This window comes from Podarcis melisellensis (genome assembly GCF_964234715.1).
Source record: "Podarcis melisellensis genome assembly, chromosome: 5".
NCBI classification, from domain to species: domain Eukaryota; kingdom Metazoa; phylum Chordata; class Lepidosauria; order Squamata; family Lacertidae; genus Podarcis; species Podarcis melisellensis.
The window spans coordinates 86,172,455-86,196,770 of NC_138537.1; the positions used below are offsets into that span (position 1 = coordinate 86,172,455).

General features: G+C 50.0%; 2 protein-coding genes across 5 annotated transcripts in view; one reads left to right on the top strand and one right to left on the bottom strand.

The window, feature by feature from the left end:
* Nucleotides 1-16,512, top strand: part of NFKB2 (nuclear factor kappa B subunit 2) — an 89,077-nt gene extending 72,565 nt beyond the window's left edge. For both annotated transcript variants that reach the window (XM_081913555.1, XM_081913554.1), the window contains 13 exons: nucleotides 478-616; nucleotides 720-839; nucleotides 2,972-3,181; nucleotides 4,640-4,781; nucleotides 6,683-6,797; nucleotides 8,448-8,655; nucleotides 10,673-10,842; nucleotides 10,965-11,067; nucleotides 12,345-12,565; nucleotides 13,354-13,432; nucleotides 13,946-14,118; nucleotides 14,905-15,016; nucleotides 15,108-16,512. In XM_081913555.1, the coding sequence (XP_081769681.1) occupies nucleotides 478-616; nucleotides 720-839; nucleotides 2,972-3,181; nucleotides 4,640-4,781; nucleotides 6,683-6,797; nucleotides 8,448-8,655; nucleotides 10,673-10,842; nucleotides 10,965-11,067; nucleotides 12,345-12,565; nucleotides 13,354-13,432; nucleotides 13,946-14,118; nucleotides 14,905-15,016; nucleotides 15,108-15,244 (1,929 nt within the window). In that variant the 3' untranslated portion in view covers nucleotides 15,245-16,512. The remainder of the gene's footprint in view (nucleotides 1-477; nucleotides 617-719; nucleotides 840-2,971; nucleotides 3,182-4,639; nucleotides 4,782-6,682; nucleotides 6,798-8,447; nucleotides 8,656-10,672; nucleotides 10,843-10,964; nucleotides 11,068-12,344; nucleotides 12,566-13,353; nucleotides 13,433-13,945; nucleotides 14,119-14,904; nucleotides 15,017-15,107) is intronic.
* Nucleotides 16,513-18,389: 1,877 nt separating this feature from the next.
* The window catches only part of PSD (pleckstrin and Sec7 domain containing), a gene marked incomplete at its 5' end in the record, with an annotated part of 95,682 nt that continues 89,755 nt past the window's right edge, over nucleotides 18,390-24,316 (bottom strand). For all 3 annotated transcript variants that reach the window (XM_081913493.1, XM_081913492.1, XM_081913494.1), the window contains 4 exons: nucleotides 18,390-20,084; nucleotides 21,454-21,597; nucleotides 22,050-22,194; nucleotides 22,645-22,802. In XM_081913493.1, coding sequence (XP_081769619.1) covers nucleotides 19,860-20,084; nucleotides 21,454-21,597; nucleotides 22,050-22,194; nucleotides 22,645-22,802 — 672 coding nt within the window. In that variant the 3' untranslated portion in view covers nucleotides 18,390-19,859. The remainder of the gene's footprint in view (nucleotides 20,085-21,453; nucleotides 21,598-22,049; nucleotides 22,195-22,644; nucleotides 22,803-24,316) is intronic.

Below are 24,316 nucleotides of genomic sequence, written 5' to 3' on the forward strand. Positions count from 1 at the left end.
TGTGATGGTTCTCCTCCTGGCTGGCGGGTTTTTAGAAGGGTTAATACTTAACTGGGCAATAGTTGTAGCTCAGGGGCCTTCTATGCAGTGGGTTCAATCCCTGGTGTCTCTAGGTAGGGCTAGAAACCTCTCCCAGATACCCTGGAAGCAGCTGCCAGTCAGTGTAGACGATACTGAATAAGACGGAGTGGAAGGCAGTTTCCCATATTCCTAATATTTTGCTGCTCTGCCTCATGGGAATTAATCTGTCGGGTGCTGCAAGAGTATCTCTCTATCAAACCGCAGTGTATAGGAGGGAGCCTGTCAGTTTGGAGCTCACTTATCTCTGTGTGCTTATGACACCCAACTCTGTTTTTGATTCTCCTTTAACCCACGGCAATGGTTAAGTTCTTTACATTATGATACATTGACTCTGAATCAGTCGGAGTTGGGTTGCCACAAGCCCTATTCAGGTGTCCACACTTTGTGTCCTTCCAGTACGCCATTGTGTTCCGCACGCCGCCCTACCACAAGACCAAGATCGAGCGCCCGGTCACCGTGTTTCTTCAGCTGAAGCGCAAGCGAGGGGGTGACGTGAGTGACTCCAAGCAGTTTACCTACTACCCGGTGGTGGAAGGTATAGGGAGCTTGTACCAAGAAGTGTCTTGCTACTTCTGTTTGTCCAGCGCCAGCGCAGGACCTTGTCTTTGACGACTCTCCTCTTGTGTCCTTGGTTGCAGATAAGGAAGAAGTGGAGAGGAAGAGGAAGAAGACCCTGCCCCAGTTCCCTCAGCACTTTGGGGGCGGCTCACCCATGGGAGGCGCTGGGGGCGGAGCCGGCGGATTTGGTTCCGGCGGAGGTAAACGTTGCTCTTTGTTGACGGAGGCTTGGGGAGTTTGGCTTTCTAGTTTTGAGATTGAAGGCTTTTCGTTGCAATAGCTTTGGCAGCAGAGTATAGAGTATAGCATCTTCCACTCTTGTAGGAAGCCAACTACCCCTGGAGCTCCTTGGGGGTAAAGGCCACCTGACCACGGCAAGCTGGGTTTTAAGTTGTCAGTTTATAAAACATTGATAGGCGCATCCTTTGCATGGATGTCTTGGGTGTAAAAATAAATGGGTTCGGTTGTGGGTCTCTCCCCAACATCATCTGACATGTAAGTAGGGGCAAAGGATTTCTTTAGCTCTTCTGTGATTTCCTGACCCCCCTCCCTTTACACCTTTTTTTCATCTGTCTGGTGCTTTAGCCCAGTGTTTCCCCAGCTTGGGTCTCCAGCTGTTTTTGGACTACAGCTCCCATCATCCCTGACCACTGGTCCTGTTAGCTAGGGAAGATGGGAACTGTAGTCCAAAACCCACCGGAGACCCAAGTTCAGGAAATACTGATTTAGTCTAAGCACCTTTAGTGATGGCCTGCCGTCTTTCCTTCTGATTAGCCATATTATTTGGTTTACACTTGTTCTCCTGGTGTAGCACGTCCTTCATTTTGGAGAGGCTTTCACTTCGGTAAAAAGCAGTTGCCTTGCCTTTGAAAGACCATCCGTCATGGATGTTTTCGTTGAGATTCCTGCCTTTCGGGGGTTTGGATTAAATGACCCTTGGGGTCCCTTACAGCTTGACAGTTTGATGACTCCAAGGCCACTTTTTGCTTTTCTCATTCTGTACTTCATGTGATAAACTTCTTCTATATGTTGGCTTAGAGATAAAACAGAGAATCTGCGTAGGCACTTTGGTGTAATGGTAAGGCAGGTTAGGACCGTAAGAAGCTGCCTTAAGACTATTTGTCCACCTAGCTTAGTGCTGCCTGCAGTTGCACTGACAGCAACTTGCCAGGAATTCAGGCAAGTCTCTCCCAGCCCTACCAGGACATGCTGGTGATTGGACTTGGTGTGTAATGCATGCAAAATAGAAGCTCTAGCCACTGAGCTACAGCGATTCCCCATCCCACTAAAGGGTTGAGGGAGGGGATGCTACTGTAGCCCAGTTCCACAACATTCTTTGATATGAAACGTATCTCTGGCTTTAAGTGAGCCACTGCTGCTGACGGCTGCGAGCGATTCTGGACAATTCATGGGGTGGAATTGCTAAAAGAGCGCAGAGTAGTTTGCTTAATTAGACACAGAGAGAGAGAGAGAGAGAGAAAGCTGATCTTCCAATGCAATTTGTTGAGGCAGTTACAATTCCTGCAGCAAGTGGAAACTGCTAATGACCATTCACTTTACACTTTTCCCCCGTGATTTTCCAAAGACAAAACCACGCACTCTTGAAGCAGGCAACCCTCTGACGGAGTTATTATTTTAATTTACTAGCTTGTCTTCAGTGCAGAGAAGGGGGTCTGGATAACAAGGCTCTGCAGAACAAACGGCAGGCGTGTCAGATGTTGCAGAATTAGTAAGCACTGAGCTGAGCATCCCCAGGGGGCTGGTTTCTATTTTTAAAGGAGAACGTGCCGCAGATCAAGGTTTCTGGGTTGCAAAGCGGGGAGCAAAGTCTAGTCGCCGTCGACGACTAGAATACAGGCTCACAAACTCTCCTGCAGTAAACTGAACAGTGCCGGTTTCAAATGTGATATCTGAAAGTCCTAGGTTGAGCGGTGATTTTGCCAGCGCGTTACTAGCTTGGGAGCTACTGCCGTGTCTTTGCTCAGCTGGTGACGAAGCAGTGCAGACCTGACTTATTGGGGCTTGCCCCCCCTTCTGCTTTCCAACAGCTACAATTTGTGAACTCTGCGTAGGGGGCTTGCATGCTGGACATAACCGGACGTGGTTGGGACCACCCCCTCTCCCACCCCTCTCTCTTTCTTCTCCCCTTCTCTTCCCTGCTTTTCCACTAGACTGCCAGGGGAGGGATGGGTTCCTTTTGCCAGAAGTCTGAAATGTTTATCGAGGGCTCCTGAAATTTACCCACGCGTCGCCTAACCCTGTGAGCACAACTGGGCTAATACAGAAACCTCTCTCTATCTCTGTGTTGTGTGTATATGCCTGCCTGCCCCAGCTGGGAATCCTTGGCACTCGGCGGGATACAGCTCTTGCAGCAACAGCAGCATCTACCTCTCTGGCACCTACCCGATGGGCAACTACCAAGGAGGGAGGGGCATCCACATGCCAAGAACTTCCAAGCCGGAAGAGGGGGAGCAGCAAACATTAGAAGATGGGAGCCGGATCTCCACGGAGGAAAAGCGCTACGCAGAACTGCTGCAGCATGGTACGTCTGTGAGACGAGTGCTGTCCAAAGTAGTCTGGGGTTAAGAGGTGTTTTGGAAGCAGCTTACCTGCTGGAGAGTTCTCTATACGCATATATAGAATGAAATGTACACATTCTATATGAAAGAACTACAAAGGGCAAACCACCTAAGAGGTATGCTGATGAGTTTGCTAAAACAGCTGTTGTTAGTAACATGGAGAAGGTTAGGGAACCTTCAAGCTTCCAAGAGGTCCAAGATTTAACCTCAAAGGATGCAGGTAAAGGTAAAGGGACCCCTGATCATTAGGTCCAGTCGTGACCGACTCTGGGGTTGCGGTGCTCATCTCACTTTATTGGCAGAGGGAGCCGGCGTACAGCTTCCGGGTCATGTGGCCAGCATGACTAAGCCGCTTCTGGCGAACCAGAGCAGCACACGGAAATGCCGTTTACCTTCCCGCCAGAGCGGTACCTATTTATCTACTTGCACTTTGAGGTGCTTTCGAACTGCTAGGTTGGCAGGAGCAGGGACAGAGCAACGGGAGCTCACCCCGTTACGGGGATTCGAACCGCCGACCTTCTAATCGGCAAGTCCTAGGCTCTGTGGTTTAACCCACAGCACCACCCGCGCCAATGGATTCAGAGCCATGTTTAAAACCCATGAAGGCAGAACTTGATTCCTTAGAGAGGAACAAGACCTTGAAGAAGTTGTGCCAGGGCTACTACGAGTGGCTTCTGCAGACCCAGCAGGAGAGTGCGCTGATGGATCTCCGCAGCGGCAAGGCTGAGAGGGGAGACGCCCCAGCTGTGGCCAAGACAGTTGACTTTTCATCCCCCGGTTCCGACAGCCATAGCCACAGCGGCCCATCTCTTCTCCTTCCTTCCCCGCTCCCCCAGGAGCCAAACCGATGGTGCTACAAGCTGTAGGACTCTGGCATGTGCACATAGCTGGGGGGGGGGCACTCTTCATCCTCCATGCGCCACCGGCTTTTTAGTTCCACACTTAATTAATTAATCTGGGAATGTCTGCTTGTAAAAGCCACGTGCTTCTACCACGGACCTGTGACCTTCCCCTGTTGCAGGGATGGGGAGAACTATTTTCAGCCAGGACAAGGTGGGCAGAGAGACTCCCACCCTTTGTTTCAGTAGGTTGCACTGCAGCCTCGCAAAAGGCGCTTTTCTGCACACACATTCTCCGCCCAGACAAGCAAGACACATTATCTGATGCCATGAGTACGTTCCACCCAGGCAGAAGCAGCAAGAGGGGGTGGAGCAGGAAGGTGTGGGTCCCAATAGGAGAGACATGGAGGGTCGCAGCTGGACCCTGTGGGGCCCCCCAACCCCCTGCCCTAGTAGGGCAAAGCTCGGCAAGGGCGGTGATGTGTCCCGGGGGATTCATGCACAGTGACCGAGTGCAAGATGTCCAGTTTGGCCGCCGGCAGAGGGTTGCATTCACGCAGTGCCTTTTCCCTGTCCCCCTAGCTCAGGACTGCAGCTCGTGGGTGCTGATGCTGGCTCGGCGCAGCTCCCGGGCTCTTCTCGACTACGCAGTCACGGCCGACCCACGGATGCTGCTAGCTGTGCAGAGGCACCTGGCTGCCTCTCAGGACGAGAACGGAGACACGTGAGTCTGCTGCGGACGGAGCGGGGCCTTTGGGGCAGGCGCTGTCTGGTGGGTGGGAGGAGGCGGGAGCAAGCAGGCTTCCTCAGAGACTCCACAATTCGGGGGACAGTTGCCCGCTTCCTTCTGTTGGAGGCAAGAGTCTGAAGAGTGGTGCTAGGGAGGAACCACAGATCCCTCTCTGCCTCTTGAGATGTGGAAAAGGAAGCAAGGGCTCATGGAAAGGAATTCTGCTGCCCGCTTGAACAATATATTCAGTCTCTCTCGGGGTCAGGAAACATTTCTCGATACCTTTCCCCTCCAATCTAATGTTAATATTTTATCGGAAGGATTCCAGTTATAAAGAAAGCGATACAGAGAAGAAAAGGGGGGAGTGAGGGTGGGCAAAAGAACAAAGAGGTGTATAAGGGACAAAAAAAACCATACAAAAATTCAATGTATACAATCTTATATAAATTGATATCATGTTATTTCTTGATACCTGATCTAAGCCCTTTAGTATAAACTCCAAGGAGCTGCCGTTCCCTTAACTTACCGTATTTTTCGCACCATAGGGCGCACTGGACCATAGGGCGCACCCAGTTTTCTTGGGGGGAAATAAAGGGGGAAAATTATTTCCCCCCCAGGCGCGGGGCTGGGACGGGGGAAGCTCAAGCTTCCCCCGACCCCAGTCCCCAAACAGGCAAGTCTCCACAAGCCGTGGGAGCCCAGCGCTGTCCCCCGAGTTTGCGGGGCTGGCGACGGGGAGGAGCAGGCTTCTCCCCCCGCCAGCCTTCTAGCCAAGTCGGGGGACAGCGGGATGGCGCGCTGTGCCTCTCCCACTGTCTTCTGACTTTGCGGGGCTGGTGATGGGGAGGAGCAGGCTTCTCCCCCACCCCCGCCAGCCTTCTAGCCAAGTCGGGGGACAGCGGGAAGGGCGCGCTGTGCCTCTCCCGCTGTCCCCCGAGTTTGCGGGGCTGGCGACGGGGAGGAGCAGGCTTCTCCCCCCGCCAGCCTTCTAGCCAAGTCGGGGGACAGCGGGATGGCGGCGTTCCGCCTCCCCGCTGTCCCCCGAGCTTGTGGGGCTGGCGGTGGGGCTCTCCTGAAGCCTGGAGAGCGAGAGGGGTCGGTGTGCACCGACCCCTCTCGCTCTCCAGGCTTCAGCGAAAGCCTGCATTCGCACCATAGGACGCACACACATTTCCCCTTCATTTTTGGAGGGGGAAAAGTGCGTCCTATGGTGCGAAAAATACGGTATTTGGCTAGGTTTTCAGATATTTTGATAAAAGCTACCCCCTTTTCTCAGTCTTTGGTTTGTGTCCATTTTTCCAGCTTTTTTCTTATACATTGGGCAGACTTGAAAATCTTAGTTTTCCTTTGAAATTCATTTAAATTGTGAGAACAGCAGTTCTCAGCAGATGGTGAGAACAATGGGTGCTTGTGGCTGCTGTCCGTTTGTATTGTTCTTGGGTTTTAGTACGTATTTTGCCTTTTATTTTGCATTTTTATGCTGTGAACTGCCATGAGGCAGGTGAAGGGCGGGGTTACATATTTAATAAATAAATATAGTAAAACAAGTGAGCACAGAGCTGTAGCGGAGGCCTGACCAGAACTCCTTGTCTGGTCTTCAGCTCGTCCTCTGCCATTTCGCAGTCCACTCATATGAAAACATGTCCCATTTGCAATATTTAATTGCCTCCGGTAGTTTCTGGAGCAAACATTTTCCTTCTTTGGACCAGAAAGCCCCCAATGTAGGGGGAGTTTTGGATCCTCCTTTGCAAATTGTAGAAGGGGGGACTTGGTGATGCACACAGACCTTATCTAGAAGTTAGACTCGCTTCTTGTCCCTCCTGCGACTAACCGCACAGTTCCCAAGAACTTCCATCTTCCCGCTCTTAAGACATTAATCTTGTCTGTTCCCACAGGCCTTTGCACCTGGCTATCATCCATGAGCAGACAGCTGTGATTGCACAGCTGGTCCAAGTGGCAGTCAGCATCCCCAATCAGCAGATCCTCAACATCGCAAATCACTTGCAGCAGGTATAGTAGATGATGTTTCAGGGTGCAGTTTCCCCTCCCCCTGTCCCCCTAATCCTTTTGCCTGCATTCCCTCGCACTGTTTGGCTTGTGTGTGTCGTGAGAGTGAGAGCCAGTGTGGTGTAGTGGTTAAGAGCGGTGGACTTGTAGCCTGGTGAACCGGGTTCGATTCCCCGCTCCTCCACATGCAGCTGCTGGGTGACCTTGGGCTAGTCACTCTTCTCTGAAGTCTCTCAGCCCCACTCACCTCACAGAGTGTTTGTTGTGGGGGAGGAAGGGAAAGGAGATTGTGAGCCGCTTTGAGACTCCTTAGGGTAGTGATAAAGTGGGATATCAAACTCCTCCACTCCTCCTCTTCACTAAATCCACCCATCCTTCCAAGTTCTGATCCTGCCATGCCTTTGCTCTTGGTGAGCTGTGATGCCCTCGCACAGACTCCTCCTTGGCTTTGTCTTAAGAAGGAGCTGCTGCTGGACGATGCCGAATCACCAAAACTAGCAGCTAAAACAAGAGAACTTAATGATGACCGTTTTATAAAAGAATTGGAAGCCCTTTTTTGCACCATTTAAAGAAACATTATAATGTGATGAAGATGTGAGCAGGATTTGAACTACGACAACAGAAAAAATGAGAGATTTTTGTTTTATGGTCATGATGTAGAAGAGTGAAGAGTGCAGCAATGGGACAGATTTTTTTTAAAAAAGAACACAGAAAATGGGATGGGAAGTCGACAAAAGAAAGTCGACTAAAGAAAAAATAATTATGTATTGGAATTTTATGAGAAATGTGCAGAAATACACACACACACACAGACACACACACACACGCACACACACAAGCACACACACACAGAAGTACCTTGGTTCTCAAATGTAATCCGTTCCAGAAGACCGTTCGACTTCCAAAACATTCGACAACCGAGGCACAATGGTTGGTCTGCAAAATCCATTGAAAAAATGGAGAAACGCGCCTCGGAAGTCACTCAACTTCCGAGGCGTGTTCGAAAACAGAATCATTCACTTCTGGGGTGTCGGCATTCGACAGCCGAAGCGTTCTATTTCTGAAGCGTTCAACAACCGAGGTACCACTGTATAAAAGAGCTGCTGGAAGCAGACCCCATGGCGTTGGAACGTAAGCCCATAATGCGTTAAGAAAATGAGCTGGTCCCAACTTTTCCCTTGTCTGCTGGGATTCTTCCTTGTGAACTTCCTGTTTACTTTGGCGCTGGCCAATATGGCACCTCCAGCTCTTGTTGGGCTGCAATTATTTCCATTCCTCTCCATGGGCCGCCATGCTGGTAGGAGTTGAAGTCCAAGAACATCTGGGTGGAGGTACTGTGTCGGCCTCACCTGCTTAGTTTGAGGGCAGCAGCGAGGAGTGGTCCTAGTTTCCTTGAACCAGTTGTGAATCCACATAGAGTATGCCCGTCTGATCGTTGCTTGCGCAGGTAGATGATTGAGTCTTGTACGAGGAAGTGTCTCCTTCTCCTCTGTTACTCAGGTGGGAGTGGAGAGAAAGTGGCCACCCCAGAACGTTGCTTAGATGAGAAGCGGCGAAGGAAATTTCTCTGGCCTCTGCACTTAGGACAAACACCTTGATTCCTTGCCCTGTTCTTTTGCTAGAATTAGACCCGTCTCCCCATTTTCTCCGCAGACACCTTTGCACCTGGCTGTGATAACCCGCCAGCCCAGGGTGGCTGGGTTCTTGCTGCAGGCTGGTGCGGACCCCACTCTGCTGGATCGTTATGGCAACTCAGTAGTGCACTTGGCGTTGCAGCTGGGGGACGAGGAGATGCTGAAGACTCTCCTCTGTCACCTCGGCTCCCACACCCTTCAGCTCCTGGAAACACCTAATTATTATGGTAAGCGGCGGGATAGTTTTGGAAGCTCAGGCAGGTGAGAGCTGGCTAGCTGGTTTCAGAGTGAATGTCTCTGAGCGGCTCGAAACAAGAGGGGAGGGCAGTGCATAATCTGCAGGAGGTGTGCTGTCTAGGGATGGGTGATATCTGGTTTTCAATATCACAATATATCACCAGCTAAATATCATGATATTTTGATATACCGTATTTTTCGCTCTATAACACGCACCAGACCATAACACGCACGTAGTTTTTAGAGGAGGAAAACAAGAAAAAAAATATTCTAAACGAAATAGTGGATATATGATTTTTGTGGTTCATGCTGTGGCCACAGACATGTGATCTGACAGTGAGTTTGGAGTAGCCCAATGCAAAAATCATGAGGATCCATGTGGATCCATGCTTTGTAACCACGGTGGAGGGAAGGAAGGGGAACCATGGATCCTCTGCTCACGACTGCTGCAGATCCCCCCCCCCCCCCGCCACCCTCAGGCTTTCGCTCCATAACACGCACAGACATTTCCCCTTACTTTCTAGGAGGAAAAAAATGAGTGTTATGGTGCAAAAAATACAGTATATATCTGCGGTGGCAGAGAGTCCTGCCATACCTCCCCACAGCGGTGGAGGGCCTTGACGAGGCTCCCTGCGGCAGTGGAGGGCCTTAAAATGTAAAGTAGTAGCTCAAATAAAAATATTAAATATTAAATTATTATTTTATATTAAAGTATATATATATTTAATGTATTTTCAAATAATTTGAATAGTTTAAGTGATTTACTAGCCAAGTTGATTCTGCTTCCCCACCCAGAGGTCTAAGTGGAATCTGTGCATGCATAATTTCAACTAAACGTTCTTCTTCTACTTTCCGGGGAGTAAGCCCCATTGAATTCAGTAGGGCTTGTTTTGCTTCACTGTTTACTGAAAAACAGCCTCTCTGTCATTCTTACATAGTACCCAACCTCCCATTTCAGCATAAGGCAGTCAGCTAAATCTTCTCCCCTCTATTTCCCCCCCACGCAGAAGGACTCCTCCATCCCACCAATTTCTCTCTTTTTTTATCAAAGGGAAGGAGGGAGGGCAAGCAAGCATACAAGCAAAAAGATAAAGGTAAAGGGACCCCTGACCATTAGGTCCAGTGATGGCCGACTCTGGGGTTGCGGCGCTCATCTCGCCTTATTGGCCGAGGAAGCCTACGTACAGCTTCCGGGTCATATGGCCAGCACGACTAAGCTGCTTCTGGCAAACCAGAGCAGCGCACGGAAACGCAGTTTACCTTCCCGCCAGAGTGGTACCTATTTATCTAATTGCACTTTGATGTGCTTTCAAACTGCTAGGTTGGCAGGAGCAGGGACCGAGCAACGGGAGCTCACCCTGTCATGGGGATTCAAACCGCCGACCTTCTGATCGGCAAGTCCTAGGCTCTGTGGTTTAACCCACAGCGCCACCCGCATCCCTTAAGCAAAAAGATAGTCTCATTTAAATTAAAAAACACCCTTTTTAATATGGAGGGAAGCTATTTAGGGGGAAGCAACAACATAATCACCACCTGAAAATACTCTTCCCCCACTTTTTTCACTGGTGAGGGAAGAAAGAAGTGCTTTCCAGTTCTTTGTTTACTTCGCCTCTTGGGGTTGCTCCTGAATTGTTAGCAGGTTCTGCATAATTAGCTGAGCTCTAAGTGGAAAGATAACTGGAAGCTGAAAGAGTTTGCTGGTTTGTGTGAGGGCTTATCTTTCTTATTGGTTAGGAGGGAGGGAGGATAGAGCTTAACAAAGCTGGAGACATCAGTGCCTGCAAATTATCTGCAAAATATTGAGCTACCCCCTGGGAAGTCTCCACCTTTTGTTCACGGGTGTATATTGCCTAGTTGAGACACTTATTTCAATACCTGTATTCAAATTCAAATGATAAAGCGATTTTATTGCACAGCCCTAGTGCTGTCCCTAGAGGGGTTTCCCCAGCCGTCCTCAAAGGCAGCTTTTTGGTGCTTCATTCCCACCAACCTTTGCTCCTTTGTTAGGCCTTTTCCCTGTGCACCTCGCCGTGAAGTGCAAGAACCCGGCCTGCATCGAGCTGCTTGTCGAGAAGGGAGCAGATGTGAACGCGGCAGAGCGGCAGAGCGGCCGGAGCCCTTTGCATCTTGCTGTGGAGATGGAGAACCTTAACCTGGCGACGTACCTGTTGAAGAAGGTAGGCGGGGTTTGGCTGTGTGCAGCAATGGCTTCCCCGTCCTCCTTCACATATGTGGGAAGGGGTGACTCTTTTCTGAGAGTGCTTGCCAGCCTTTAATTCCGTGCCCTTTCTCTGTCCAGCTGGGAGCTGATGTGAATGCCCAGACGTCAGCTGGCAACACGCCTCTTCACCTGGCCGCAGGCATGGGCTCCCCCATTCTTACCAGGATGCTGATCAAAGCAGGTAAATCATCTCTCCAGGGTCCCTGGGACTCAGTAGGGCTCAAGGATTCCTCTAGGAGCTGGTGGGCTGCCCACTTTCTATTCTCACCCTTCTGGTTTAAGAAGAGCTGGAACTTTGCATTGACCGAAAGTCATCTGACTTTCCTACTAGGTATTTAATTCCACTTGATGCCAGACACTCGTTTCCACTCATAGTTAAAGGTAAAGGTACCCCTGAACATTGGGTCCAGTCGTGGACGACTCTGGGGTTGCGGCGCTCATCTTGCTCTATAGGCCGAGGGAGCCGGCATTTGTCCACAGACAGCTTCCGGGTCATGTGGCCAGCATGACTAAGCTGCTTCTGGCGAACCAGAGCAGCGCACGGAAATGCCGTTTACCTTCCCGCCGGAGCGGTACCTATTTACCTACTTGCACTTGACGTGCTTTTGAGCTGCTAGGTTGGCAGGAGCAGGGACCGAGCAAAGGGAGCTCACCCCGTCGCGGGGATTCGAACCCCCGACCTTCTGATCGGCAAGCCCTAGGCTCTGTGGTTTAGACCCTGTAGTTACTTAACAGCAAATAACCCTCCTCTTTCTTTGCATATCACTTGTATTAAATGCTTCCCAAAACAGCAAACACTTGATGGTCCATCCAGCAGGTGACCTGGATCATCTGCACCCAGAACTTTACTCACTCAAGAGGGAGCAGTTCTTACTGGGATGGGAGGTGGGGATCTTGGGACCCATTCCATTCCTCAGGAGAGGACTCTGTGCTCAGTTGCTCAGTTATAAGGTCTCTCTCTCTCTTTGTCATGTCCACTTATTTTTGGGTGCAGTTTAGACAACAAATGTTGCATTAGTTGGACTGGGGTGGGGGAGAATAAGCTATGTAGTTGATTTCAAACGGAAGATGACATTGAATAAATATCCCAGACTTTTAAAAGTTTGGGGGAAGGAGAGGGTGGGCAACAAACTGGTCCAGAGAAAGATTGGAATTCAGCACTGACAAGCAGAAAGGCTTGGGCTAATGGGACAATCTCTCATCTCCTACCCATGTGCTGTTTTGGGGGCGTTCCTGTGCCTCCAGTGGATTTGGGGAAAGAGATGGGGGAAAGCCTGTTGCACTGGTGGGGAGTCCTTGCACTGGCTTCCAGTAGCAGAAAGCGTTTGTTGAATCTGGCCCTAAAATTCCAGAACAAGGCGCAGATCAGTCACAAAGGGAGCTGCCTCTTACACCGCCTGATATACTTTGCCCTGTTTGAAGCATTATGCCAGCTGAACTCCCTGTTGAACTCCCCAGGGGCAGATGTCTTGTGTGAGAACGACGAGCCCATCTCGGCCCCCTCGTCTAACCCAGGCAGCGACGTGGAGTTGGAGCAGGAAGAGGAGGAGGAATGGGTCATGGAGCTGGGAGAGGCCCTGGTGGAGCCGGGTGCAGACAGCGTGCCTGAGCTGAAGAGCAAATGGCCTGAGAAGCAGGGGCGGGGGCACACGCCATTGGACTTGACTTCGAGCCAGAAGGTATGTAAAGTTTTTTTTTGGGGGGGGTTCAGATTGGACCCTTGCTGCAGTAGAGCCATTCCTAGTAACGTATGCAATGTTCTAGGCCAGACTTTCCCAAACTTGGGTCTCCAGCTGAGAGCCAAGGTGGTGTAGTGGTTAAGAGCGGTAGACTCGTAATCTGGTGAACCTGGTTCGATTCCCCGCTCCTCCACATGCTGGGTGATCTTGGGCTAGTCACACTTCTTTGAAGTCTCTCAGCCCCACTCACCTCACAGAGTGTTTGTTGTGGGGGAGGAAGGGAAAGGAGATTGTTAGCTGCTTTGAGACTCCTTAGAGCAGTGATAAAGCGGGATATCAAATCCAAACTCCTCCTCTTCTTCCAGCTGTTGTTGGACTACAAGTCGCATCATCCCCATCTAGCAGTACCAGTGGCCAGGGATGATGGGAGTTGTAGTCCAACAGCAGCTGGGGACCCAGGTTTGGGAAACCCTGTTCTGGACCAGCCTCTTCTGGACCGCAGCTCCCATCATTCCTGGCTGTTGTCTGAGGCTTGTTGTGTTGCAGGTGTTGTGAGTTACATTGTCCACCTCTGGACTATAGAGCGTCCTGCAGCTAAGGCAGTTTGGATCATCGCCCATCTCTGATCATAGCTATTTGTAGCTCTCTGTGTACCCCTTTGCTCCCCATGTTTTGTGATGGGATGGGCCCCATCCCCATGCACTCAGCAGAAGAAACTCTTTTTTATCTCTCTTGATGTAACCTGCTTAGGGGACAGTTAGAGGTAACCAAGGCTTCTTTCCTTCCAGGTGCGGGAGATATTGCAGCAAGCCTTGCTGCAGAACCCAGAAAGGGAGCAGTCTGCCGAGACTCCAGCTTCCAGGCAAGGTGAGTGAATGCTTCTGTTCTGCTTGGGTTCCCGCTGAGAAATAACCCCTGTGCATCATTTCAGATTTGGACTTGGGGGTTTTGGCCATCCATACACATAAAATCCCAATACATATTAAAACATATTTTCTTTTATGTTACTGACTTCCCATCCCATTTTCTGTGATGTTTTTCTTACCCCCCCCCCTTGCTGAACCCTGTCCTCCCCTCTTATTTAACAATAATCTTTAATTGTTCTGTCGCGCACAGTTCAAAACCTGCTCTCGGATTCGTCCTGTTGTAGTCTCTCTTCAAATAATCTGAAAAGGGCTTTCATTCTTCAAGAAAAACAATTGTTAGCTTTGCTGATTCAACTTATTTCATTACTTTACTTATCCATTCTTCTTTAGCGGGGGCCATAGGTGTTGCTTTCCTGGTCAGGTGTGGGGAGGAGGCAGTGGCTTTTGGGGCAGAGACTGGCACCTTTGTGCGGAGAAGCGATCGCCTGTCATCCTCTGTCTCTGATTTCTCCAGGAAGCGTCCTGTCTCTGAATAGCGACACCCTCCAAAATCTAGAGCAGCTTCTGAACCATGACTGCCAAGGGGCAGACTGGGCAGAGCTAGCCAAGAGACTGGGCCTCTGCAGCCTGGTGGAGACCTACAGAGGGGCAGAGTCTCCCAGCAGAAGACTTCTCCTGAGCTATGAGGTTAGTAGAATCATAGAATCATAGAGTTGGAAGAGACCACAAGGGCCATCGAGTCCAACCCCCTGCCAAGCAGGAAACACCATCAGAGCACTCCTGACATATGGTTGTCAAGCCTCTGCTTAAAGACCTCCAAAGAAGGAGACTCTACCACACTCCTTGGCAGCAAATTCCACTGTCGAACAGCTCTTACTGTCAGGAAGTTCTTCCTGACGTTTAGGTGGAATCTTCTTTCTTGTAGTTTGGATCCATTGCTCCGTGTCCGCTTCTCTGGAGCAGCAGAAAACAACCTTTCTCCCTCCTCTATGTGACATCCTTTTATATATTTGAACATGGCTATCATATCACCCCTTAACCTCCTCTTCTCCAGGCTAAACATGCCCAGCTCCCTTAGCCGTTCCTCATAAGGCATTGTTTCCAGGCCTTTGACCATTTTGGTTGCCCTCCTCTGGACACGTTCCAGTTTGTCAGTGTCCTTCTTGAACTGTGGTGCTCAGAACTGGACACAGTACTCCAGGTGAGGTCTGACCAGAGCAGAATACAGTGGCACTATTACTTCCCTTGATCTAGATGCTATACTCATATTGATGCAGCCCAGAATTGCATTGGCTTTTTTAGCTGCCGCGTCACACTGTTGGCTCATGTCAAGTTTGTGGTCAACCAAGACTCCTAGATCCTTTTCACATGTACTGCTCTCCTCCTCTGCCCCTTGCCCTCCCCCTCTCCTCTGTCACCGATTCCTAGCAGGTCCCCTCTGAACCCTCTATGTTTCTCTCTCTTCCCCCCCAGCTTGCCGGCGGCAGCCTCAAGGGTCTTCTGGAAGCGCTTGACTCCATGGGACTGAAGGAGGGAGTGAAGCTACTGCAGAGACCAGAGACATTCGTCAAGCTACAGAGTACAGGTACAGATACGGAACGTTAGGGCTGGGTTGCAGAGACAGGAAAACTGCACCGGATAACTTGCTGACGGCTATCTCTGTCTGCCTCTCTCAGAGCTGAAGGAAGATAGCGCCTATGGGAGCCAGTCTGTGGAAGAGGAGCCAGCAGCTCTGCCTGGGAAGCTTCCACCAGCATCCTCCCTGGAAGTCCCACCTCTCTTGCCTCACAGCCAGCAGGAGCAAGTGCACTGATACGAGAGAAGCCGGAGCCTCGCTGGGGGAAGGGTGATCTCGGACATGTGCCTCTCGGACCCAGGACTCGGGCATCAGGAGCTGGGAAGGCCGTGCAGAGCTCGGCGCAGCTCTGATTTTCACGGCTGGTCTGCACAATGTAGGAAGGACTCTGTTGCAGTTAGCTCAGCCTGCCTTGCATTCACCAGACCTTCACCAGACGTGAGCGATAGGGATAAGCGGTTGTTTTGCCCTGGTGCCTTTTATCAAATTCTGGTCCAAGCCTGATCAGGACTTTGGGTCTTCTGCTCTTCCTGGGACAACCTTGCTCCCCGGCATCAGCCACGTTACTTGTGATGGGTTAGGTTTCGTTGGACAATGAATGCTATTTACTCCTGAGCTCCTGGACTGCCCCACAAATTGGTCCCCTTTTAGTGCCTTTTTATAGTCCTAGTGATTCAGGTGCCTGCCTTCTCCTTGGGAATTAATGGCTCTACAGAACTGAATTTCCACCTGTGGCTTGGTAATTTGGGGCAGAACCCCCAAAATGCATTCAGACGAAAGAAACCCTACGTTTGGCACAACCCTCGTGTCATGGGAAGCAGGGTAACAGCCCTTTCAGAACCTTGTGAACCAATTTGTTGCTTAGTCCTACGATCTAATTTGGATTTGAGCAAACCCTTATATAATGGCTCATCTTGGAAAATTTGCTAACATGCAATTTTAACAATTGCCTATCAGCAGGTGTCCAATCTGCACATTGTTTTCAAGTGACAAAGAATGCCCTTCAATGTCAGTAAGCAGTTTCGACAAGTGAAGCAAGAAGGATGTTCTGGCCGTTGGTAGCTGCTGACAGTTGTGCTTCCTAGTCAAAGGTGTGTGATGGGGGAGAGCTCTTGCAATGTTGAGTAGCTAAAACTTTGATTTAAAGATTTGCAGTTAGGAATCCATGCTGGTTTGTTGCCGGGGGGGGGGGGTCTTCTGAGCTGAAAATTCCAACCTTGGCTCAGAAAACCCCCCAGTTCTGTGAAGGGAATAAATGATGCAAATTTGCATGTATCTGCTACTTGGTACACAGCGAAGAGGCCTTTTCAGGAGAACTTAGCCCTTTGGATAGAAGAAGGAAACCGGCGCATCAGAGGACAAAAGTATCGAGTGGATGACTGACAAGTTCTGCCACAACCGCACTCCAATTTCTAAGTCTTTGTAGTTTTCAAAAGACTTCTGTCATAGAGAATAGACTTGTGCTTTGCGGATAATTTTTTTAAATAAAAATCCCAGGGTGATTATGTCTGCATCAAAAGTACATTCATCATTGATGCATTTGCAGAGGGGTGGACTAGATGACCCTTGGGTCCCTTCCAAGTTTACGGTTCTATGCTGATTAATGCATTTTTCTAGACCATTTGCCTTCCAGGCGTCCTCCAGATGTTTTGGACTACCTCTCCAATCAACCCCAGTGTGGTCCAAAAGAATCTAGAGAGCATAAGGTTAGTGAATGCTGTTTTAGGCTGTTAAGAAAATGTTCTGTTAGCTTATCACAGGCTGTGTTTATATGTAAGACTAAGTCAAACCATTGTGAGCATGCTGGTTTCAGAGGAGGAGAGTGGAGCTGTTTGCCTCCTCGGTCCATTTTAGTTTAGTTCAACATGGCAGTTTAGCCAAGGTTTTAGTGTGCTGTTTGAACCCAGGTTTGTGGTTGAGCTTTATTTCCCTCTTGACCAGAGCTTCTGCTCCAAGGTTTTGTCTAGGCTGCAGATGGTTCTTGAGGAGGAGAGTTTAGTCAGGACCCCAGCAAGTGACAGACAAGTGGCTGTTGGGCAGTAAGAATCTGGACTGGTGTTTTGCTGTGGCTTCTGGCATCCAAGAGCAGAGTTGTCTCTTGCAGGGATGATGCTCAGAAGCCAGCCTTTCTTCCAAAGCAGAGTGGTTTATATATGTGCCACTTTTCTGCCAGCCTTGCCTATTAATGTTAGGAAAGATTCACTAACAGAAAAGGGGTAGTTGAACGATCTGGCCCTTTCCAAGTACCTCTCCTCTTCCACATTGCCCTGTATTCCATGCAGAATACAGTAAGCCTTTTGAACTGCTTTTACGAATCATCAGAGTCAAAATTGGAACCGCCATTCTCTACCCCTCCTCCCAAGTTTTCAGAACTTGCTGTAACCTGCAAAAATGCTGCAGTGTTCTCTTCACTGTCTTTACTTCATTGTGTTCTCTTACAGTTGTTGCTCTACTCTTCAGCTTCTCCTTTTATCCTGCTGTTCCAGACACACCTCCATTTTTGCTTGCTGCTTTATTTTGAACTCTGTATAGACATGTGTACTTTGCTCTAGTTCCTGTCTGATTCTTTTCATTCTCCAGTCTCTAACCTTGATAAACCCCAGGTAGCATCCAGGGAGTTGCACAAGTTGGAAGGCGGCTGGAAAAGCCATTTCCCTCCCACCCTTCTGCAGCTCCTTTTGGGCTGTGTTTCTTGGAGAATGGCAGCAGAGAGAGAGAGAGGGGGGGGGGAACTGCCCCAAATTAGCTGGAGGGCTCTTGGGCCCCAAACCGTATTTCACTGTGCTGGTATTAGCTTTGTAGAATTCTCTTCCACCTGATAGCTGCCTGGTTTTGTCTGTTTCCTTCCTTAACCCTGTTGTTGTCACATGCTACATCTGATCCTTTCCCCCCTCCAGCTCAGCCCTTCATGGTGTCTTTCTTCAGGTCCCCCCCACCCCCCAGGTATGTCCATTTTGTTTGTTTGTGTATGCATAGCAGCCATGCATCTTTACTTCTTCTGTTTAGCTTTCTCCAGCCCCTACAGTATTTCACGTGTCTGAATAGTGTGTGCCTTGTTCCCTGTGGCCATGGCTGTGCTCCAAGTACCCAGGAGCTGCTTGACCTATGCTCCTCTCAGCCATAGTAGGCAGCACAGCCAGTGGTCAGGGATGGTGGCAGTTGGGCATCCCAACGAGAGCTGTGGGATCCCTACTTTCCACAAGGGTCAGGCAGCTTCCTGCTCCTTATATGACCCAAGTGTGTTGAAAAACAAAATGGCAGCCCTTCTGCCATGGCAATGGCCCCCTCTGGCTATCTTTTTTCAGTTGGGTAGGAGCAGCTGTTGTAGTTGGTTTAGGACAGCAGTGTTAAGATACTTTTGGCTCAGGGAGAACCAGGTCAATGAAGGTGCTTGAATAAGTTTTACTTAGGTAATTAAAGGAAGAAACTGTACAGAGCTCTTTAGGTTTGTTTTTTTACAGTCAATTCAAGAGCAGAATAAAAAATTGACACATTCAGAGAGTCAGTGCTGGAAACAGCCAGCCAGTCCCCTGCCCCCCCCCACTTTGCCCTTCTTTACATCTGCAGAATTTCCCATTTGCTTTTGTCCCATTTCCCCTCCTCCTCCCCTACTGTCACCTGGGGCTTTCTTTAACCCTGCTGTTTTAAGCAAGTATTGGAGCCACAGCCTTAAAGCCCTTTGAAGTGACAAGTGAGAAGGATCAGGCCGGCTGTGTGCAGCCAGGGGGGTTGCCGTGTTTTCTTAAACTTGGGTCCCTGGTTATTGCTGGAATACAACTCCCATCATCTCTAGCAACAGGCAGGGACCCAAGTTTGAGGAAACACTGGTTGAGGGGGTGGAAATGCTCTTGGCAATTTCAGAACCCTCCACCCACCCTTGTGAGATTAATCTACATGTATTCTGGCTAGGACTATGGGCCACTCAGTTCTGGCCCCTGCATTGTTTAAGCCCCACATCAACTAGGCCAAAAAAGAGGCCAGCGTGCTCATCATCCACAGTGATCTCCATAGGGGGGAGGAGGAGGGATTAGAGGGGGTGTGCTCTGGGGGGGGTCCCCCACCCCTACTATGGCTTTGTCAGGCTGCCACCCAGGAGGCATCCATTGTCCCTGGTTACCCTGTTAGTGCTGGTCCCTTGAAGCCAAAGGGCAACCTCCCCTCCCCAAGCCCCGATCTATAAGTGCTGAACAAGTATCAGGGTGACTCGAGGCCCAGCTTGTGCTGGTGGACAGCTGCTGGTGGTGAAGAAGAAATTGGGCATCCGTGCAGGAGTTGCTTGTGCTCCTGTAGGCAGCCAGTGCAAGCGTCGTGTCTGCAGGAGGAATTGGGGCCCTTGCCACCCCCGAGCTCTGGGCCAAACGGTCCCTGCTTAAACGAAGCAAGTGTCTTTTTTTTTATCTGTCGCCAGTGTGATTCAGTGTTGCCGGGTACTAAAAAAATGTAAAATATTATCACAAAAACGGTAAGAAACGGGCGAGGAAAAGTGGGGGGCGAGGTTGCAGTGTGGAGAGGCAGCCAGGATACAGCCCTTTCCACCCCTTCTCACTTTTGCAAGAAATGGGGGTGGCGCAGGGGTTGGGGAGAAAGGGAGGTTCTTGCCGCTGTGTGTGGTTTGGAAAACAGCCCTGTGGTTTTTGTCGCACGAGGGTTTTTGGTCGCTTCACTCACGCACGAGACCAGGAAGGCTGCGCATGCTGGAACTGTGGTCGCCCCTCCTCCTGGATAACAGGCTCTGTCCCGCAGCGAAGAAGAGGCCTCGGGCCTTCTGTGGTGCGGCTCCCGGCCACCGAGAACGAAATCATGCAGGTTTGTAGGACGGGCACGGCACCCTCCTGGCAGGCCCCTGACCCTTCTAGGACTTCTGCAGACCGCTGGCAGCTTGTCGGCTACTGCGCTTGATCCTGTGTCCCCCGCCGACTGGCTCCTGGCTCAGGGAAGGGATGGACTGCGACTTTTTGACACTGTTCTCTGCGCCGGCGGCTGTTTCAAACAGGGCGGCCTCTAGCACCGTGAGGTCCTCAGAGCCTGTCTTCAGCTTGGCCCGCATCAGGGTAGCGTAGATTCCATAGCGTGTTTTCTGCAGGGAAGGGAGACGTGAGAGGCAACTGGTTTGGGGGATCCCCCTTTGCACATCACACCAATTATTTAGCCTGTTTATTCACTTCTGAAGCTGGCCTGCATGGCTCTCTGCCCTCAACAATAACCCTGAGCGGCAGTGACTGGCTGAGTGGAGATTTGAACCCTGCCCATTCATTGAAATACTGTGTGTGGTTCTTATCCCGCACCCCAATCCCCATTTCAAAAAGGATATTGTAGAGCAGGGGAAGAAGGCACAGATCAAAGGAGTCTGAGCATCTTTCTTACACGAAAGGCCTAAACATTTGGGGCTGGTAAGGTTACATGGGAGAAAGACTACTATGTGAAGGTTTATAAAAAAGGTGGGGGATAAAAATTCACAATCCTGAAACGCATGTACCTCAAAAAAGGGACAAACTGCTGAGTTGGGAGAATCAAGGGTGTTTTACACACAATGCATAATTACCCTGGGGTAATCAGCAGAGAGAGAGATTGCAGCCAAAACACATTAAAATGTTTTTAAATAGTGTGATTAGACAGATACGGGGCAGGCTATGGCAGTGTTAGAAACTCAGCTATATAAGCTAAGCTCTATAGGACACCTTAAGCCAAGGTTACAGTTGCCACAGCAGAATGTCTATTCGCCAGCGGGTTGGAATAGATGAGTCTTGGGGTCCCTTCCAACGATATGATTCTATGATCTCAGCTACATTGCTTGACTGTAGCTTGCTCATACAACAATTTGCTTGTCCCAGTATGCAAGGAGGAGAAACACACATGGTATGGACTAAGGCGGAGGTTTTAAAACTGGTCACGGGCCCAGAAATCTCCATGTAGTCATAATTCAACCTGCGCCAGTAGCAAAATGTGCCTGGCTTGTTTCAAACAATGGGCTACAGATGTCTCAGCAGCTGCTGAATGTAGCTCCAACTACAGAGGAACTGCGAGCAGGATTAAACTATAACCCATCATGTCAGTGCAAGGATTTCTGCTTGTGCAGTGGGTCTCTGCCCCCTATGCTCTCCCCAAATCTGCTCCAGAAGGCTGGGGGAGATGCAGGGAGAGGAGAGAGTTTCCTTTCCCAAACATAAGCCCTGTGTTGATGAAATGTTCACTTAATGCTACGTTGGGCTTCCACCCTGCTCTGCCTGCCAACATCAGCTGCCTTGGGACATTTCTTTCCTGCCTTGACTGTGGGTTTCCTGGTGGGCTTTGGTCTGATCCAGGAAGGTCTTGCAAAGCACGACTGTCCCTAATGCCGAGTCACCGTACAGGACTGATTTGGCTGTAAAGGTGGCGCTTCCCTTGCGAGAACTTCCACCACCAGGCTGCAGCAAATTTGGGGGGCACCCGCCCGCTCCCTTACTGACCTCGAATATCAGGTACTCCTCCTTTTGCTTCAGCTCTTCGTACTCCTTGCCCTTGACCTTCTTCTCTGGCAGGGAGGAGCGGTGCTCAAGCAGCTCTGCTGCCATGGCTTTGAATTTGGCCTCATGACTCTTTACTTGCTCCTCCTGGGAAAAGGAAGGAGAGAAGTTCCTTTGACTTCAGCTGTGCAGCCTCACCATCTAACTTCCTTTTCCCTCCATCCCTTTGCACCGCAGCTCTTTTAAATTTTGATTTTATTATAATCCCCTTTTCAGAGAGGCTGAGAAGCTGCTGGCATGGGCTTCTGCAACACCCCTATTTCCCCCCCACTGAGCTAAACATGTACAATGACTTCCACCCATCCTTAAGTTGGTGCCGCCTTATGCTGTCTTCTGGAAGTATCTGCCCCCCTCCACAAAGATATGTAGACTGTGTATGACATCCCTGCCCCTCAAGGGAGCTCCTTTCTAAACATGGCAGTTCCTGCTCCATCCTTTGTTAGCCTTTAAGGTGCCCACAAGCCTCTTTGATCCTGCAACCCTGCCACGTCTTCTTTCTCCAACTCCTCTCGGTGGCAGAGGCCTGGTCCTTCGCTTACCTGAGACAACCGTGTGGTGGAGCTGGGCAACAGCGGGCGGCTAAACTTCTTCTGAGACCCAATTGCAGCTGGGAATGGGGGTGCGGAGAACATGGCTGCCACCACATTGATGCGTGTGATCCAGGAATTCATTTGCTCTGTGTTCCTGGAGGAAGATGCAAAAGTCAACAGATGAGGTTCCCCTTCCTTCCTAGCACTAGGACCACAGCTTCCAGGTTTCGTATTAAAAAATTAAAAAATGTTTTTTGTGTGTGTTAAGTGGGTATTTATGTGTCTTAACAAGGGACAGGCCTATATTTGGAGGCAGACTAGGACAGGGCTGAACTAACCAAAGCATACTCTGTGACTCTGGAGAAACGCAACCAAATTGAGATGGGGATTGTAAGTGGCTGGGACACTTAAGGAAGGAAAAAATTAAAGCAGAGGCAACTGGAGCAGATCTGAAGCAAGTTCTGCTCTGGTTAAGATCACAGAGGCGACTGAATCTGAGAAAAGGGGGCAGTGTGGGAGCGAAAATTTTCCAGCAACCCGTTTCCCTTTCTCGCTCTCCCTCCCCTCTTGTCTTTCAACGTGGGCCCCAAGACGATCAACTTACTGGGCCTGGAAGAGGAAGACTCTCCAGTCAGCCGTTCTGAGGTAGAAGACGTTGGGCCTCTTGTTGTAGTCCGACGCTTGGGTGGCCAAGGAGTGGTGGATACTGATGGCATTCTTCAGTTCCTCCTCGGCCAGGGCCTTGCCAGGCTTGTACTCCTCCTGAAATGCAGGTGGGTCTGGTGAATTGGCTCCTCCTGACCCCAGCCAAAAGGGTATGGGGCTCCCCCTCCCTCGCATCTCAAGAGTCTGATCTATAAGGGGACCTCAGATCTGGTAGGCAGGACATTGGACTACAGCAGTTATACCATTACACATTTCAGTTGAGTTTTGTGTGTATATATACGTATATAAAATTTGCATCCGCTTAATGTTGACTTAGATGTGTCATATTGGCAGAAGGTGGGCATTTTTGTAACAATGCTTGGAAACCAGAGGAGCTCTCTGAAAGACTCTGGGTGGCATTTTTCTTCCCATTGGTCTTGGGTTATGAGCTGCTCTTGCCATTACATACTGCAATATCCACCCTGCCCGTTCTCCTAACGAAAATTCATAAACACTCCGCCACAAACATATTAAACATCCACATTCGGGGCGGGGGATTCCTGTGCAAAATTTAAGTCCTGCAGTTGTCTTGCTATAGCTGTCCAGTTCATTCCAATTAAGGCCACAACTACCCTGGCTGGCCCTTGCTTCTCTAGCAGCACTCGGAGACAGTAGCTAAAGCAGGAAGTGTTTCTGCTTAACAATGTTCAGGAATAAATGAGTAGTCCCTCGCTGCCCAAATGGGCCTCTGGAAGTATTGACAGAATCCAGCATTTCACAAGATTGCTCATTACAAGGGCGTGTGGGCATCTGTCCCTGGTCAGCTTCCAGCAATATGAGTTTTGCGGTGAAAATAATTCCTTGATACAAATATGGCTTCTCCGAAATGGCTGCCCTTGCAAGGCCATCCTCACAGGAGCCTGTGTCCCGATGTATGAGGCCAAAGGCATATCTCACCCAGCATCCCATTCCACCCAATGTCCCCTACCAAATTTGAATCATGTTGCATCTCTTCTAACCCCCTATGCCAGCCATGGGCTTCACCACCACCTCCTGTTCCTTCCTCTGCCCACTGGCATTGACTGGCACCATTGCCACATCTCTTCTGCGGCAGACTGAATCTGAATCGGTCCCAAATATTTGTCGTCTCCCCCAAAACTAAGTGGCTACCTAAAACTGAATCTAGGTAGTCAATGCTACTTGCTGCTTAGCTTCCACTAGGACCAGGGTTTCCCAAACTTGAGACTCCCTCTGTTTTTGGACTACAACTCCCATCATCCCTAGCTTGCAGGACCAGTGGCAGCTCCCACAGCAATGGCCACCAACCTGAATGCATTTAAAAGAGGATTGGATAAATGCATGGAGTAAAAGTAAAGGGACCCCTGACCATTAGGTCCAGTCACAGACGACTCTGGAGTTGTGGTGCTCATCTCGCTTTATTGGCCGAGGGAGCCGGCATACAGCTTCCGGGTCATGTGGCCAGGATGACTAATCCGCTTCTGGCGAACCAGAGCAGCGCACAGAAATGCCGTTTACCTTCCCGCTGGAGCGGTACCTATTTATCTACTTGCACTTTGACGTGCTTTCGAACTGCTAGGTGGGCAGGAGCTGGGACTGATCAATGGGAGCTC